This window comes from Meleagris gallopavo, chromosome 31 (genome assembly GCF_905368555.1).
Source record: "Meleagris gallopavo chromosome 31, MGAL_WU_HG_1.1, whole genome shotgun sequence".
In the NCBI taxonomy this organism is placed as follows: Eukaryota; Metazoa; Chordata; class Aves; order Galliformes; family Phasianidae; genus Meleagris; species Meleagris gallopavo.
This window is the reverse complement of record NC_139434.1, coordinates 1,226,814-1,241,422: the sequence shown is the minus strand read 5'-3', so window position 1 is coordinate 1,241,422 and position 14,609 is coordinate 1,226,814. Positions and strand designations below refer to the sequence as shown.

Genomic DNA, 14,609 nt, shown 5'->3' with positions numbered 1-14,609 from the left:
AATTAATTAGCAGCACCTCAGTTACCTTCCATTCATCTCAACCCATCCCCATTCACACCCCTGCGGGCGGAGGGGTGGGCAGCAGCCCCCAAGTGCTCCATGCGCCCTATAGGGGAGGGGTCTGGGGACGCACACACAGCACAGTGCCATCCCACCCCGTAATCCCACTGTCCCCATCAGGGTGGCTTTGTGGCTGTGCCCTGTCTCGTTAGCACACCTTAATGAAGGAAGCAACGTTTCTCCACGGAGCCCTTTGCTGTCACAGAGGCGCTTTGTGCTCCGCAGGGCGGCGGATGGGCGAGGAGGGATGAGGCAGAAATTCCTTCAGGTTATGGGATGATGTGAATGTATGGGACGAATCACTCTGGTGTTAAGAAAGGAGGGGACCCAACATGGAGCCCCGGGGAGGGCATTCCTTACCATCCTCCGCTCTTCTTTGGGGACATTTCTGAACTGAAACATACAGTGGCTTTTCTTGGGGTTTCTCCATGGCAGCTGTGTGCTGGCGGTCCCTGGGCTGGAGATGTGGGGTGGGGGCTGTGGGGCTGGAACCGGGGTTGGGGGGTGGGGGCTGGGGCAGTGAGGCTGGGGCTGTGCAGCAGGGCCTGTGGGCTGGGGGCTGTGGGGCAGGGAATGGGGGTGTGGGTCTGGAACTCAGGCTGTGGGTCTGGGGCTTTGGGGTTGGGGGCTGGAGGGCTGTAGGAACCATGGGGTGGGGGTCTGTGGGAGGGGGGGGGTCTGGGGTTGTGGGGCTGTGAGGCTGGGACTGACAGCTTGGGGGCTGGGGACCGTGGGTAGGGGTAGGGGCCGGGGCTGTGAGATCAGAGCTGTGGAGCAGAGCCTGGGGGCTGGGGATGGGGCTGTGGGGTGGGGGCTGTAGGGCTCCCCGCTGCCCCCTGCAAAGAGCAGCAACAGAACTGAGCTTTGCTCCCCCCGTCTGCACGCGGAGCAGCGCAGGGCTGGGACCTCGTGGGTCACTGAGGGGTGGGAGGTGGGGGGGCTTTCAGATGGGCTCTGCGATGGGGGATGCTGGGGGGGTCTGGGATGTTCCCGCTCCTGGGGTGCGCTCCCTTCTGGCAGCTGAGATTCGGGATCCCTGCAGCACTGGGGGGTTTGAGGTGATGATCTCCATTGCATCCATCCTGGAGTGGTGTTGCAATGTTTGAGTCAGAGCTGAGGTTGCGTTTCCTTCCTGCTGCCATGGATGCGTTTGCTGAGCGACTGATTCACACTGGGGGGGGGGGGGGAGGTGGGGGTGGGGAAGTGGGGGCAGTTCTGTGCTGCCTCAGCAAAAACGGTTCCCCAAAATCTCTGCGGCGACGGCGTCTGTGTGGGTCAGATTGGGGGTGGGGGGGGGAGCAATTGGGGGGGGGATTTGTGTGTTCCTGGTGCAGGTCTGGCCGCCCCCGGCCCCCATGGTGCTGCACTGCAGCTCTGAGCAGCGCAGTTCTTCCAGGAACAGCCTCTAAAGTTCAGCCCCCCCCCCCTTCCTCCATCTCCCCCCCCCCCCCCCAAGTCCTTTTCCAGACGTGAGCAAATAAATGGAGCTGAGGAAATGTGTCCGTGTGCAATGTTGCAATGCTTTGCAACACCCGGAGCAGATTGAGCAAGGAGGGAAGGGGGGGGGGACCCCCCCCATGGGCTGCACCCCCCCCCCCCCCCCACATACACCCCATGGGAATGGGGATAGGGATGGGGGGGAATGGGGATACGGGGGGGCCCACGGATGGGGGGGTTTGGCACAGCAGGGGCTGCGGGTTATAAGAGGGGTCCGTCTGCTGAGTGAGTGTGTGCAGAAAGTGAGGGGAGATCCGGGTGGAGCCGAAGCCCCGAGAAAAGATGGAAAATAATAATAGTAATAATTATTAATAACAGTAATGATCTTATGAACTGATTCCTGCAGAGGAGGGGGTGGGATGGGGATGTGAAAAACAAAAGCCTTTGAGGAGCGTAATGCTTTCCAGCTGCAAAAATACAGCCTGGGTGAGGAGCAGCAGCGTGCGTCACCCCCAGCATTGGGTGGGGGTCCGACCCCCCCCCCCCCCAGCCCCGTAGCAGCACAGCCCCCATTGCAGGCAGTGGCTGGGCGATGCCCAGCTGTGCCCACAGCTGCTGGGGGGGCTCACGGTCCCAGAGGACCCTCAATGTGCTTCCCCCCCCCATATGGCTGCACTCCGTCCTATGACTGTGAGTCAGCGCTGCGCTGCCGCCAACTGCTGAAGTGTGGGGGAATGTTTGGTGTTCCTTCCTTTGGTGCAGTGCTCCTCTCTATGGAGGTGCTGGGCAGCGCCGTGCTGTGCAGTTCTGGGCAGTGCTGTGCTGTGCTGTGCTTCAGCTGCTGCCATTCCCCGCTGCTCCATTGGGCTGGGGGTGGGGCTGAGCCCCCACTGCTGCACCCCGACCCCATCCTGCACTCCAGTCCTGTGCTGCACCCCTGCCCCACTGCTGCACCCCTTGTTGCACCCCAACCCTGTGCTGCATTCACAGAATCACAGAATTGGGTTGGAAGGGAGCTCAAGGATCACGGAGCTCCAAGCCCCCACCAATGCAGGACCACCAACCTCCGCATTTAATAGCAGGGCCCCATCCTTGCTGGCCTCGAACACCTCCAGGGATGGACGGGGATCCACAGCCTCTCTGGGCAGCTGTTCCAGCACCTCCCCACTCTCACAGCAAACAACTTCCCCCTGACAGCCAACTGAAAGCTGCCCTCCCTCCGCTTCCAGCCGTTCCCCTCGTCCTGCTGTTTCTCCCCTTCCCAAGAGCTGATCCCCTCCTGTCTGCAGGCTCCTTTGAGGTCCTGGAAGGTTGCAGTGAGGTCACCCCGCAGCCTTCTTTGCTCCATTCCTGTGCAGTGCTGCATGTTGACCCCATGCTGTGCACCAACCCCACCGTTGCGCCTCAACCCCACTGCTGCACCCTGACCCTTCTGCTGCACCCCAACCCCTCTGCTGCACCCCAATCTCATGCTGCACCCCGACCCTGTGCTGCACCTGAACCCCGTTGCTACAACCCCACACTGCATCCTGATTCCACTGCTGTAACCCCAGCCCCATGCTGCTCACCCTACACAGCCATCCCCACCTGCAGAGCCCTCCCCCGTGGGCACAGCGCTCATGTGGGCAGTGCAGCTCCAGGGACCCCAACTGGGGCCGTAGGGAGGAAGGGGACGGAACCTTCATTGGGGTCTGCGTGACAGGGAGAGGGGAAATGGCCCCAAACCGAAATGGGAGATTTGGATGGGATGTGAGGATGTAAGGAGAGCTCTTTGGGATGGGCTGCTGTAGGGTCGGCCTGGACAGATGGAGCTGTGGGTGTCCCCGTCCACTGCAGGGAGTGGGGCAGGGGGGGTCCCCTATGATTTAAATCACTTCTGAGGTTCTTTGCCTCCATCTCTGTGCGGTTCTGTGCGCTGTGCTGTGTGCCCCCCCCCGTGGGGCTGCTCCACGGGCAATGGGGCTCCTGCTCGACAAACCTCCCCCATTTCCATCCCTGCCCCCCCATACAGACGTGGAGCAGATGGCCATCGATTGGCTGACAGGCAACTTCTACTTCGTGGATGACATCGACGACCGGATCTTCGTCTGCAACAAAAACGGCCTCACCTGCGTCACCCTGCTGGACCTGGAGCTCTACAACCCCAAAGGGATCGCGTTGGACCCGGCCATGGGGTGAGCATGGCTACGGGGCCGGGAAGGGGGGGTTCCGGTGGGGGAGCAGCTCGCATGCATCAGCTGCAAGCATTCAGGGAGGCCGTGCAGCGCATGTGCTGAGCTCCATCTCTCTCTCCCTGGCAGCAAAGTGTTCTTCACGGATTACGGGCAGATCCCCAAAGTGGAGCGCTGCGATATGGACGGGCAGAACCGCACCAAGTTGGTGGACAGTAAGATTGTGTTCCCACACGGCATCACCCTGGACCTGGTGAGCCGCCTGGTGTACTGGGCTGACGCCTACCTGGACTACATCGAGGTGGTGGATTACGAGGGCAAGAACCGCCACACCATCATCCAGGGCATCCTGGTGAGCGGGACCCCCATCTCCTGCTCCGTGGTGCACAGCAGGACCCCCACCTCCTGCCCCACAGCACACTGGGACCCCCACCTCCTGCTCCGTGGTGCACAGCAGGACCCCCACCTCCTGCCCCATGGACACACTGGGACCCCCACCTCCTGCCCCATGGTGCACAGCAGGACCCCCACCTCCTGCCCCATGGGCACACTGGGACCCCCATCTCCTGCCCCATGGTGCACAGCAGGACCCCCACCTCCTGCCCCATGGACAGACTGGGACCCCCACCTCCTGCTCCGTGGTGCACAGCAGGACCCCCACCTCCTGCCCCACAGCACACTGGGACCCCCATCTCCTGCTCCGTGGTGCACAGCAGGACCCCCACCTCCTGCCCCACAGCACACTGGGACCCCCACCTCCTGCTCCGTGGTGCACAGCAGGACCCCCACCTCCTGCCCCACAGCACACTGGGACCCCCACCTCCTGCCCCACAGCACACTGGGACCCCCACCTCCTGCCCCATGGACACACTGGGACCCCCATCTCCTGCCCCATGGACACACTGGGACCCCCATCTCCTGCCCCACAGCACACTGGGACCCCCACCTCCTGCCCCATGGACACACTGGGACCCCCATCTCCTGCCCCATGGACACACTGGGACCCCCACCTCCTGCCGCATGGTCACACTGGGACCCCCACCTCCTGCCCCATGGACACACTGGGACCCCCATCTCCTGCCCCATGGACACACTGGGACCCCCACCTCCTGCCGCATGGTCACACTGGGACCCCCACCTCCTGCCCCATGGACACACTGGGACCCCCACCTCCTGCCCCATGGACACACTGGGACCCCCATCTCTTGCCCCATGGACACACTGGGACCCCCACCTCCTGCCCCATGGACACACTGGGACCCCCATCTCCTGCTCCATGGGCACACTGGGACCCCCACCTCCTGCCCCATGGGCACACTGGGACCCCCATCTCCTGCCCCATGGGCACACTGGGACCCCCACCTCCAGCCCCATGGACACACTGGGACCCCCACCTCCTGCCCCATGGACACACTGGGACCCCCATCTCCTGCCCTATGGACACACAGGGACCCCCATCTCCTGCCCCACAGTGCACAGCAGTACCCCAAGGCTGGGTTCCGTGTGCTGACCGCTCTCTGTGCCTTCAGATCGAGCACCTCTACGGCCTGACAGTCTTTGAGAACTACCTGTATGCCACCAACTCAGACAACGCCAACGCTCAGCAGAAGACGAGCGTCATCCGCGTCAACCGCTTCAACAGCACGGAGTACCAGGTGGTGACACGTGTGGATAAGGGCGGCGCGCTGCACATCTACCACCAACGGCGGCAGCCCACAGGTGGGGATGGGATGGGATGGGATGGGATGGGATGGGATGGGATGGGATGAGATGGGATGGGATGGGATGGGATGGGATGGGATGGGATGGGATGGGATGGGATGGGATGGATGGGATGGGATGGGATGGGATGGGATGGGATGGGATGGGATGGGATGGATGGGATGGGATGGATGGGATGGGATGGGATGGGATGGGATGGGATGGGATGGGATGGGATGGGATGGGATGGATGGGATGGGATGGGATGGGATGGGATGGGATGGATGGGATGGGATGGGATGGGATGGGATGGGATGGGATGGGATGGGATGGATGGGATGGGATGGGATGGGATGGGATGGGATGGATGGGATGGGATGGGATGGGATGGGATGGATGGGATGGGATGGGATGAGGTCCTTTGGTAGTGGCACAGTGTGTGAGGTGAGGGATGCGAGGCGGTGGGCAGCTCGGGGTTGGGGGTATTGCTGGGTATGGCTCCTGGGGCAGCTGGCACCTCTGTGGGCTGTGTGTGTCACTGGTGTGGGATGGTAGCAGCAGAGGTGGAAGGAGAGGAGATGATAGGATGGGAGTTGGAAGGAGAGGAGATGGAAGGAAGGAGAGAGATGGAAGGAAAGAGAGAGATGGAAGGAGGGAAGGCGAGGAGATGGGAGCAGCAGGGATGGAAGCGTCAGCCATCCCAAGGCCGGGTGATGAATGCCCTCACTGGAGAGCGAAGGGAACTCAGAACAGGGGCAGCACTGTGGAATATTCATGGCTGCCCATCCCCACGATGGGGCTGTGAGCACCGCAGGTCCCAGCAGAGCTGCAGGCAGTGATGCTGTGTGCTTCCCCTCCTCCCTCCCCCCAATGCTGCTCCACCTCCAGCCCCATTCTTGCAGTTAATCAATTTACACACTGAAAATCCTCTTAGTGCCAGCAGCCCGCCTGGCATTTTCCAGGATATAAAAGTAATCAGGGGATTTCTGTGTGCTCTGGGGGCTCAGGGCCGGGCACGTGGGGCTCTATGGTGTTCTGTGCTGAGCCCCTCTCTGCTCTCTGTCGCTGCAGTGAGGAGCCATGCCTGTGAACCCGACCAGTTTGGCAAACCGGGGGGCTGCTCTGATATCTGCCTGCTGGGGAACAGCCATAAGAGCCGCACGTGCCGCTGCCGCTCCGGGTTCAGCCTGGGCAGCGATGGGAAGTCCTGCAAAAGTGAGTGCTGAGCCTGCGCTGCCCTGGGGGGGCACGCAGCCCTCCAACCCCCCCCTCCACGCACAGCCCAAATTCCCATCCGGTGTTGGAGCTGCCCCGTTGTCCCCGCAGAGCCCGAGCACGAGCTGTTCCTGGTGTACGGCAAAGGGCGTCCCGGCATCATCCGTGGGATGGACATGGGGGCCAAAGTGCCGGATGAGCACATGATCCCCATCGAGAACCTGATGAACCCGCGTGCTCTGGATTTCCACGCTGAGACCGGCTTCATCTATTTTGCCGACACCACCAGCTACCTGATCGGGAGGCAGAAGATCGACGGCACGGAGAGGGAGACCATCCTGAAGGACGGTGCGCTGCCGTGGGGATGGATGGCGCCTTGAGCACCGCAGGGCTGGCGCCGCTCCTCATCCTCACGCTGCTTCCTAACGCTGTTTTTCCCCGTAGGAATCCACAACGTGGAAGGGATCGCCGTGGATTGGATGGGGAACAACCTGTACTGGACCGACGACGGCCCCAAAAAGACCATCAGCGTGGCGCGGCTGGAGAAGGCGGCTCAGACACGCAAGACGCTGATTGAGGGGAAGATGACGCATCCACGAGCCATTGTGGTGGATCCTCTGAATGGGTGGGCACAGGGCAGGGCCTGGGGGGCACAAACGGGGGGGGGGGGGCACCTCATGGCTGTGTATAGGGTGTGTATGGGATGGGCATGGGATGTATATGGGATTTTGAGGTGCTGTTTGCAGGGGGTGGGTCTGTGTGTGATGGCAACGTTGGCTGCAGGTGGATGTACTGGACAGACTGGGAGGAGGACCCAAAGGACAGCAAGAGGGGCAAAATCGAGCGGGCCTGGATGGACGGCTCCAACCGCAACGTCTTCATCACCTCCAAAACCGTCCTGTGGCCCAACGGGCTCAGCCTGGACATCCCAGCCAAGATCCTCTACTGGGTGGATGCTTTCTACGATCGCATCGAGATGGTTTACCTCAATGGCACCGAGCGGAAGGTGGGTTGGTGCCCCCAGGTTCCCCGCTGGCCTCGGGGTTGACTCGCCTTCTGCCCATCCTCATCCTGCCCCACGGCGTGGCCCCACGGGCGCATCTGATTGCAGTCCTCTTCCTTCCACACCTGCAGATCGTCTATGAGGGCCCGGAGCTGAATCACGCCTTCGGGCTGTGCCATTACAGCAGCTTCCTCTTCTGGACCGAGTACCGCAGCGGCAGCATCTACCGCCTGGACCAGAGCTCCAAGGCTGTCAGCCTGCTGCGCAACGAGCGCCCGCCCATCTTCGAGATCCGCATGTATGATGCTCAGCAGCAGCAAGGTGAGCAGTGCTGCAGGGACCCATGGCCTGGGGGAGGGGGTTGGGGGGTCTGGAGGAGGGGCAGGCTGGGAGGCAAGGCCCTACTGAAGAGCTGTCCGCCTCTTGGTTGTATCCTGGACACTCAGCTTTCCATCCCACATCCTTCCCACATCCTTCCCTCCTTTCCTCTCTCCTTTCTCCCCTCTCCCTCCTGGTCTTGCTGGCTGGTTCAGCGCCTGAATCGCAGAATCACAGAATGGGGTTGGAAGGGAGCTCAAGGATCACGGAGCTCCAACCCCCCTGCTGCGTGCAGGGCCACCAACCTCCCCATTTCACAGCAGCCCAGGCTGCCCAGGGCCCCCATCCAACCTGGCCTTGAACACCTCCAGGGATGGACGGGGCATCCACATCCCCTGGGAGTCCCCCAGTGCCCGTGAATTGGGTTCTGCAGTTGCGTTCCAGCTCTGGAGCACACTGTGGGTCCCGGGGAGCTGAGCCGGCAACCATCTGAGTGCTGAACCCCTTTCTGCTGCCCCTCTCTGTCCCCACAGTGGGCTCCAACAAATGCCGAGTCAACAACGGTGGCTGCAGCAGCCTTTGCTTGGCCACGCCGCGGGGCCGGCAGTGCGCCTGCGCTGAGGATCAGATCCTGGGAGCAGATTCTGTCACCTGTGAGGGTACGGCTTCCCCGGGGGGTGGGGGGGATGTGGGGGTCTGCATCTCCACGCTGAGGGGCTGCGTCCTGCCCTGCTGTGCTCACGGCTGCGGTGTGTCTGGAAGCTGTGGGGCGGCCATGTGGGCGTTGGGACTCAGGTGGTCCTCGCTGCTGTCCCCACGCCTCCTGGTTACAGCCGTTCCCTCAACTCTGCTTTTCCTTTGCAGCCAACCCCTCCTACATCCCCCCTCCTCAGTGCCAGCCCGGAGAGTTCGCCTGCAAGAACAACCGCTGCATCCAGGAGCGCTGGAAATGCGATGGGGACAACGACTGCCTGGACAACAGCGATGAGGCGCCCGAGCTGTGCCGTGCGTAACCCCTCCGTGGTGAGATTGGGGGCCTGGGGGGGGGGAAATAGGCCGATCCTGAGCGTGTCCCCCCCTCCACAGACCAGCACACCTGTCCCTCGGACCGCTTCAAGTGCAAGAACAACCGCTGCATCCCCAACCGCTGGCTGTGCGATGGTGATAACGACTGCGGGAACAACGAGGACGAGTCCAACTCCACCTGCTCGGGTGAGGAGCTCGTGGGGGGGAGCTTTGGGGCCTGGGGGGGGCTCTTCTCCCTGGGTGCTGCTGGCTGATGGTGCTCTGTCTGTCTATCTGTCTGTCTGACCTGCCCAGCCCGGACCTGCTCCCCCAACCAGTTCTCCTGCGCCAGCGGGCGCTGCATCCCCATCTCTTGGACGTGTGACCTGGATGATGACTGCGGGGACCGCTCGGATGAATCTGCATCGTGCGGTGAGTGGGGGTCCCTCCGGGACAGGGGAGGGACTGTGGCTGTGCTGACTGTGCCTCTCCCTCCTCTGCAGCCTACCCCACCTGCTTCCCCCTGACGCAGTTCACGTGCAACAACGGCCGCTGCATAAACATCAACTGGCGCTGCGACAACGGTAAGGGGCTGGGAGGGGCAGGCAGGGATGGTGAGATCAGACTTGGAGCCGGCACCTGTCTGCAGGGCGCTCCTGCTGAGCACCAGAGCAGGGCAGGGAGGTGTTGGCTGAGCTGCAGCGCTGAGACCCACGTTGCCTTGGCTGCGTGGGGCTGCAGGAGCAGCCTGGCAGGGCGCACTGCGGCGCTGTTTGCAAGGTGCCAAAATTCTGGGAAGGCAGCGAAGGGTTCAGCTCTGCGGTCAGGGCTGGGGAGAAGGGTTTGCCCCCAGGCCGCCCTCCTTCCCCACAGGTTCATTTCCCTCTTCCTACCAGCTCTGCGTTGTTAGGGTTAATTAGCGGCTTCGGAGCGGGTGAGGCGTGTGCTGAGCCGCAGAGCGAGCTTGGTGTGCGCAGGGGATGAGCAGAGAGCTGTGGGGTGAAAGCTGCGCCCCGGAGCCCCCCAAGGCCCCTGGGTCAGCCCCCCCGGAGCTGCTCCGCCGAGGGGCTGTGGGTTTCCTGTCTCCCCCCACCCAGGTGCAGCCAAGGGCAGGGGGCTGCAGTGACAGCAGGACCCCCCTGGCCCCAACACCTCCACCGCTTCTGATCTCCCCTCCCTCAGCTCAGTGTGTCTGTGTGTCCCTGTCAGTGTGTCCATCCTTGTGCTGCTGTTTGTGCGTGTGCCGTGGCGTGGCGTTGTGTTTGTCATTGTGCCCACCCTCCTGTCTTGGTTGGTTCTGTGTTTCAGAAAAAGATTGTGGGGATGGCTCTGACGAAAAGAACTGTCCAAAACCTACCGGTTAGTGCATAGATCAACATGCACCGGCCCCTCCCCTGGCCCCCACACAACCCCCAAATCCTGCCCCCACACCCGGAGTGCCGCAGCCCCCTCAGGCTGGCTCTCTCCAGATGCTGCAGCAGTGGCTCTCACGGCTTGGTGCAGTGCTCCCCATATGCAGTCTGTGGGGAAGCTCAGGCTAGAGGTCAGGGAGGGTCTCCTGCGCTGCGCAAGTGAGGGCGTAGCCCCCAACGCTGCCCACCCCCCTCATGCTGAGGATCCCCATACAGGGGAGGCAGAGAAGCTGAGCAGACATCAGCAGAGCAGAGCTGTGCAGTGCTGTCAGTGAGCCTGGCAGCCACGTTACCGGGCGCAGGGTGAGGTGGTGGGGTGCTCTGCCACGGCATCGTCAGAATCAAATCCCCATCACCACCGGTGGCAGCTGGGGCTCCTTCCACTGGCATCCCCCCATGGCCGTGCTGTGTCCCCACGGCTGCACCCCGTGCTCACCGCGCTGCCCCCCACGTTCCATCGGCGCTGGGTGCCCCCCAGCTCCCCCACCCCGAGTTCCCCCCCCAGGTCCATGGCTGATCTATGCAGTTTCTGTGTTTCGTTTCCCACCGGTGCTGTGGCTGCGCCTGGTGAGCGTGTTGGGGGGGTTGGGAGGGGACCGGAGGATGGGTGGGAGCCGTGGGGCTCTCCGTGCAGCCCGGCCACCCCTGCGGGGGTCGCTTTGCCAGCACCGGAGGGGCTGCCACCACTCTGTGTCCATCCGTCTGTCTGTCTGTCCGTCCATCTGTCTGTCTGTGTGCTCTGCCCAAACCCCGCTGTTCCCCGCTTCTCCCCCCCAACCCCTCTCCCGCTGCCTCTGCCCGGCCCCCCCTCAGCTCTGGGTGCTCTCTGAGTCCTTTACTCTCCTTTCTCCCCCCACCCCCCTCCAGACAATGACTGCGGGGATAACAGCGACGAGGCGGGCTGCAGCCACTCCTGCTCCAGCAATCAGTTCAAATGCAACAGCGGGCGCTGCATCCCCGTGCATTGGACGTGTGATGGGGACAACGACTGCGGGGATTACAGCGACGAGACTCACGCCAACTGCACCAACCAGGGTGAGCCCAGGGCTGGCCGAGCTGATTGCTGCTCCTGAATCCCTGCTCTGGGGGGTGGGGACAGTGGGGGTTGGGTGGTAGAAATGGGGAGGTGGGCACAGCCAGGCAGAGAGATGGGCGCAGAGGAGCAGTCTCATGGTGTGGGCTCTGCTGCCCTCGTGCAGGGGATCCTGCTGCTTCTGCCTCCCTCTGGGTGCACCCATAGCTCCCATCCTCTCTGGCCCCACTGCTGCCCCTCTCCAGCCTCCCCAGCCCTGGGTGCAGGCGCTGAGCTGCGTGCCCCCCCCCCCACAGCCACGCGCCCACCCGGGGGCTGCCACACCGACGAGTTCCAGTGCCGCCTGGATGGGCTCTGCATCCCCATGCGCTGGCGCTGCGACGGTGACACCGACTGCATGGACTCCAGTGACGAGAAAAACTGCGAGGGGGTGACCCACGTCTGCGACCCCAACGTCAAATTCGGCTGCAAGGACTCGGGTGAGGGTGGGGCAGAGGGGAACCTCATCACTGTGTCCCACTGGGGTCAACCTGGGCTCGATACGGGGGGCACAGCGACTGCCATCCCTGGGTCTGATCCCTCCTTCCTCCCTCCTGCAGCGCGTTGCATCAGTAAAGCGTGGGTCTGTGATGGGGACAGCGACTGCGAGGACAACTCGGACGAGGAGAACTGCGAGTCATTGGTGTGCAAACCGCCCTCGCACACCTGTGCCAACAACACCTCCATCTGCCTCCCCCCAGAGAAGCTCTGCGATGGATCCGATGACTGCGGGGACGGCTCCGACGAGGGCGAGCTGTGCGGTGAGTTGGGTGCTGGGCATGGGGTGACCCGGCTGTGTGCAGGGATGGAGGTGACATGCGCAGGGATGAAGCTGACTTGCGCATCCCCTCCCCTCCCTGCAGATCAGTGCTCTCTGAACAACGGTGGCTGCAGCCACAACTGCACCGTGGCCCCTGGGGAGGGCATCGTGTGCTCCTGTCCCCTGGGCATGGAGCTGGGAGCTGACAACAAGACCTGCCAGATCCAGAGCTACTGCGCCAAGCACCTCAAGTGCAGCCAGAAGTGCGAGCAGGACAAGTACAACGTCAAGTGCTCGTGCTATGAGGGCTGGATGCTGGAGCCCGATGGCGAGAGCTGTCGCAGCCTCGGTGGGTGCCGGGGGGGGGTGTGAGGGTCTCGTGGCTTTGCCTCCTCTGGGTGGCATTGATCCTACAGCACCGAGCAGGACCTGGGGGGATGGAAGGGCTCTGAGACTTTGGGCTCCTGCTTTGTCGGCAGCGCCGAGAGTCTGCTGGCTGCTGTGGGACAGGGGGGACGTGAGGCAGAGCTGTCCCCCACTGAGGTCTGTCGGTCCCTCTGCTGTGTCCCCATCCTCTTCTGAGCTCTCCCTGTGTTCCCCAGACCCTTTCAAACCGTTCATCATCTTCTCCAACCGCCACGAGATCCGTCGTATCGATCTGCACCGCGGGGATTACAGCGTCCTGGTGCCCGGGCTGCGCAACACCATCGCCTTGGACTTCCACCTCAACCAGAGCTCTCTGTACTGGACTGATGTGGTGGAGGACAAGATCTACAGGGGCAAACTGCTGGAGAATGGGGGTGTGTAGTCCCGGGGTGCTGCAGGGGTCGGGATAGGGCCCTGGGAATGAAGGGCTTCGGTGCAGCGCCACAGCTCTGGTGATCTGGATCATCCCTTCTGCTCTCCAAAGCTGCTCGTTATGTAGGAGTTAATTAGTGTTCCCAGTGCTTCTCTAATAGTAATTGCAGCCCAGCAGCTGGGAGCACAAAGCCTGGGGCCCCGACTCGGTTGTGCTTTCTGATGCCTGTGGTGCTGCAGAGGGGCAGGAAGGACCGCAGATGTGGGGCTGCATCCCCTGGGGTTCGGGGCCGGCTGTAGGAGGGCGTAAATCTCAGATGTGTCCCCACCACCTGTCCCCATTGAGCCGGGGGGACCCGTTCAGGATGAGGGTGGGATGGGTGTATGGGGGGGCAGCCGGCCTCAGCCCCGCTGCTCTGCACCCCACAGCTCTGACCAGCTTCGAGGTGGTGATCCAGTACGGGTTGGCCACCCCAGAGGGCCTGGCGGTGGATTGGATCGCCGGCAACATCTACTGGGTGGAGAGCAACCTGGACCAGATCGAGGTGGCCAAGCTGGACGGCACCATGCGCACAACGCTGCTGGCGGGGGACATCGAGCACCCCCGGGCCATCGCCCTGGACCCCCGCTATGGGTGAGAGCAGCTCACCCTCCTTGGGACTGCGGGGGGAGCGCGGTGCTGCTGCGTCCCCACTGAGCGCTGCCCCACTGTTCCCATAGGATCCTTTTCTGGACGGACTGGGACGCCAGCCTGCCCCGTATTGAGGCCGCCTCCATGAGCGGTGCGGGCCGGCGCACCATCCACAAGGAGACGGGCTCTGGGGGGTGGCCCAACGGGCTCACCGTGGACTATCTGGAGAAGCGCATCCTCTGGATCGATGCCAGGTGGGGTCGGGTCCCCCCTGCCCTGCAGCCCCCACTGGGTGGTGCCCATCCTCACCCTCCCCCCCCCAACGTCTGCTGCACCCTTCTGCCCTTTGTCTGCTTGGCTTGCAGCCTTTGCTCTGCATGGGGTGTTGGTGTCTGTGACACATTCCAGCCTTTGCTTTGGGTTTTCTCTGCGCTGGGGGCTGTGGTGTGCAATGCAGCTCAGCGCCGTGCCTCTCACCCCTTGTCCCCATCTGTTGGGCACAGGTCGGATGCCATCTACTCAGCCTTGTACGATGGCACGGGGCACATCGAGGTGCTGCGGGGCCACGAGTACCTCTCACACCCCTTTGCTGTCACCCTCTATGGAGGAGAGGTGTACTGGACCGACTGGCGCACCAACACCTTGGCCAAGGCCAATAAATGGACGGGGCACAACGTGACAGTGGTGCAGAGGACCAACACGCAGCCCTTCGACCTGCAGGTGTACCACCCCTCCCGGCAGCCCCTGGGTGAGCCTCGGGGGGTGGGGGGCACGCTGGGGGATGGGGCTCCTTGTGTTTGTGTGACACCCCGTCCTCTCCGCAGCGCCCAACCCCTGCGAAGCCAACGGAGGCAAGGGGCCGTGCTCCCACCTCTGCCTCATCAACTACAACCGCACGCTGTCCTGTGCCTGCCCCCACCTCATGAAGCTGGACAAGGACAACACCACGTGTTACGGTGCGGCTGCGGGCGCGGGGATGCGCTCAGCCCCCTCCCAGGGCTGAGGTCCCACCACAATGCCCTCTTC

At 63.0% G+C, this 14,609-nt stretch overlaps 1 protein-coding gene across 9 annotated transcripts in view; it reads left to right on the top strand.

The window, feature by feature from the left end:
- LRP1 (LDL receptor related protein 1) overlaps nucleotides 1–14,609 on the top strand; it is a 63,032-nt gene that overhangs the window by 23,107 nt on the left and 25,316 nt on the right. For 5 of the 9 annotated variants that reach the window (XR_014880256.1, XM_085212230.1, XM_085212229.1 and 2 more), the window contains exons 7-29: nucleotides 3,509–3,671; nucleotides 3,798–4,020; nucleotides 5,198–5,387; nucleotides 6,441–6,584; nucleotides 6,696–6,932; nucleotides 7,029–7,209; nucleotides 7,368–7,590; nucleotides 7,719–7,908; nucleotides 8,439–8,564; nucleotides 8,770–8,910; nucleotides 8,992–9,117; nucleotides 9,226–9,342; nucleotides 9,414–9,494; nucleotides 10,219–10,269; nucleotides 11,190–11,357; nucleotides 11,652–11,834; nucleotides 11,955–12,155; nucleotides 12,258–12,503; nucleotides 12,757–12,954; nucleotides 13,382–13,586; nucleotides 13,673–13,837; nucleotides 14,087–14,331; nucleotides 14,408–14,539. Coding sequence is in view for 8 of the 9 variants with exons in the window: in XM_085212230.1 (XP_085068356.1) it covers nucleotides 3,509–3,671; nucleotides 3,798–4,020; nucleotides 5,198–5,387; nucleotides 6,441–6,584; nucleotides 6,696–6,932; nucleotides 7,029–7,209; nucleotides 7,368–7,590; nucleotides 7,719–7,908; nucleotides 8,439–8,564; nucleotides 8,770–8,910; nucleotides 8,992–9,117; nucleotides 9,226–9,342; nucleotides 9,414–9,494; nucleotides 10,219–10,269; nucleotides 11,190–11,357; nucleotides 11,652–11,834; nucleotides 11,955–12,155; nucleotides 12,258–12,503; nucleotides 12,757–12,954; nucleotides 13,382–13,586; nucleotides 13,673–13,837; nucleotides 14,087–14,331; nucleotides 14,408–14,539 (3,936 nt within the window). In the remaining variant the exon portion in view is untranslated. The remainder of the gene's footprint in view (nucleotides 1–3,508; nucleotides 3,672–3,797; nucleotides 4,021–5,197; nucleotides 5,388–6,440; nucleotides 6,585–6,695; nucleotides 6,933–7,028; nucleotides 7,210–7,367; nucleotides 7,591–7,718; nucleotides 7,909–8,438; nucleotides 8,565–8,769; nucleotides 8,911–8,991; nucleotides 9,118–9,225; nucleotides 9,343–9,413; nucleotides 9,495–10,218; nucleotides 10,270–11,189; nucleotides 11,358–11,651; nucleotides 11,835–11,954; nucleotides 12,156–12,257; nucleotides 12,504–12,756; nucleotides 12,955–13,381; nucleotides 13,587–13,672; nucleotides 13,838–14,086; nucleotides 14,332–14,407; nucleotides 14,540–14,609) is intronic. The other 4 variants (XM_085212236.1, XM_085212233.1, XM_085212234.1 and 1 more) reach the window with 1 other exon arrangement.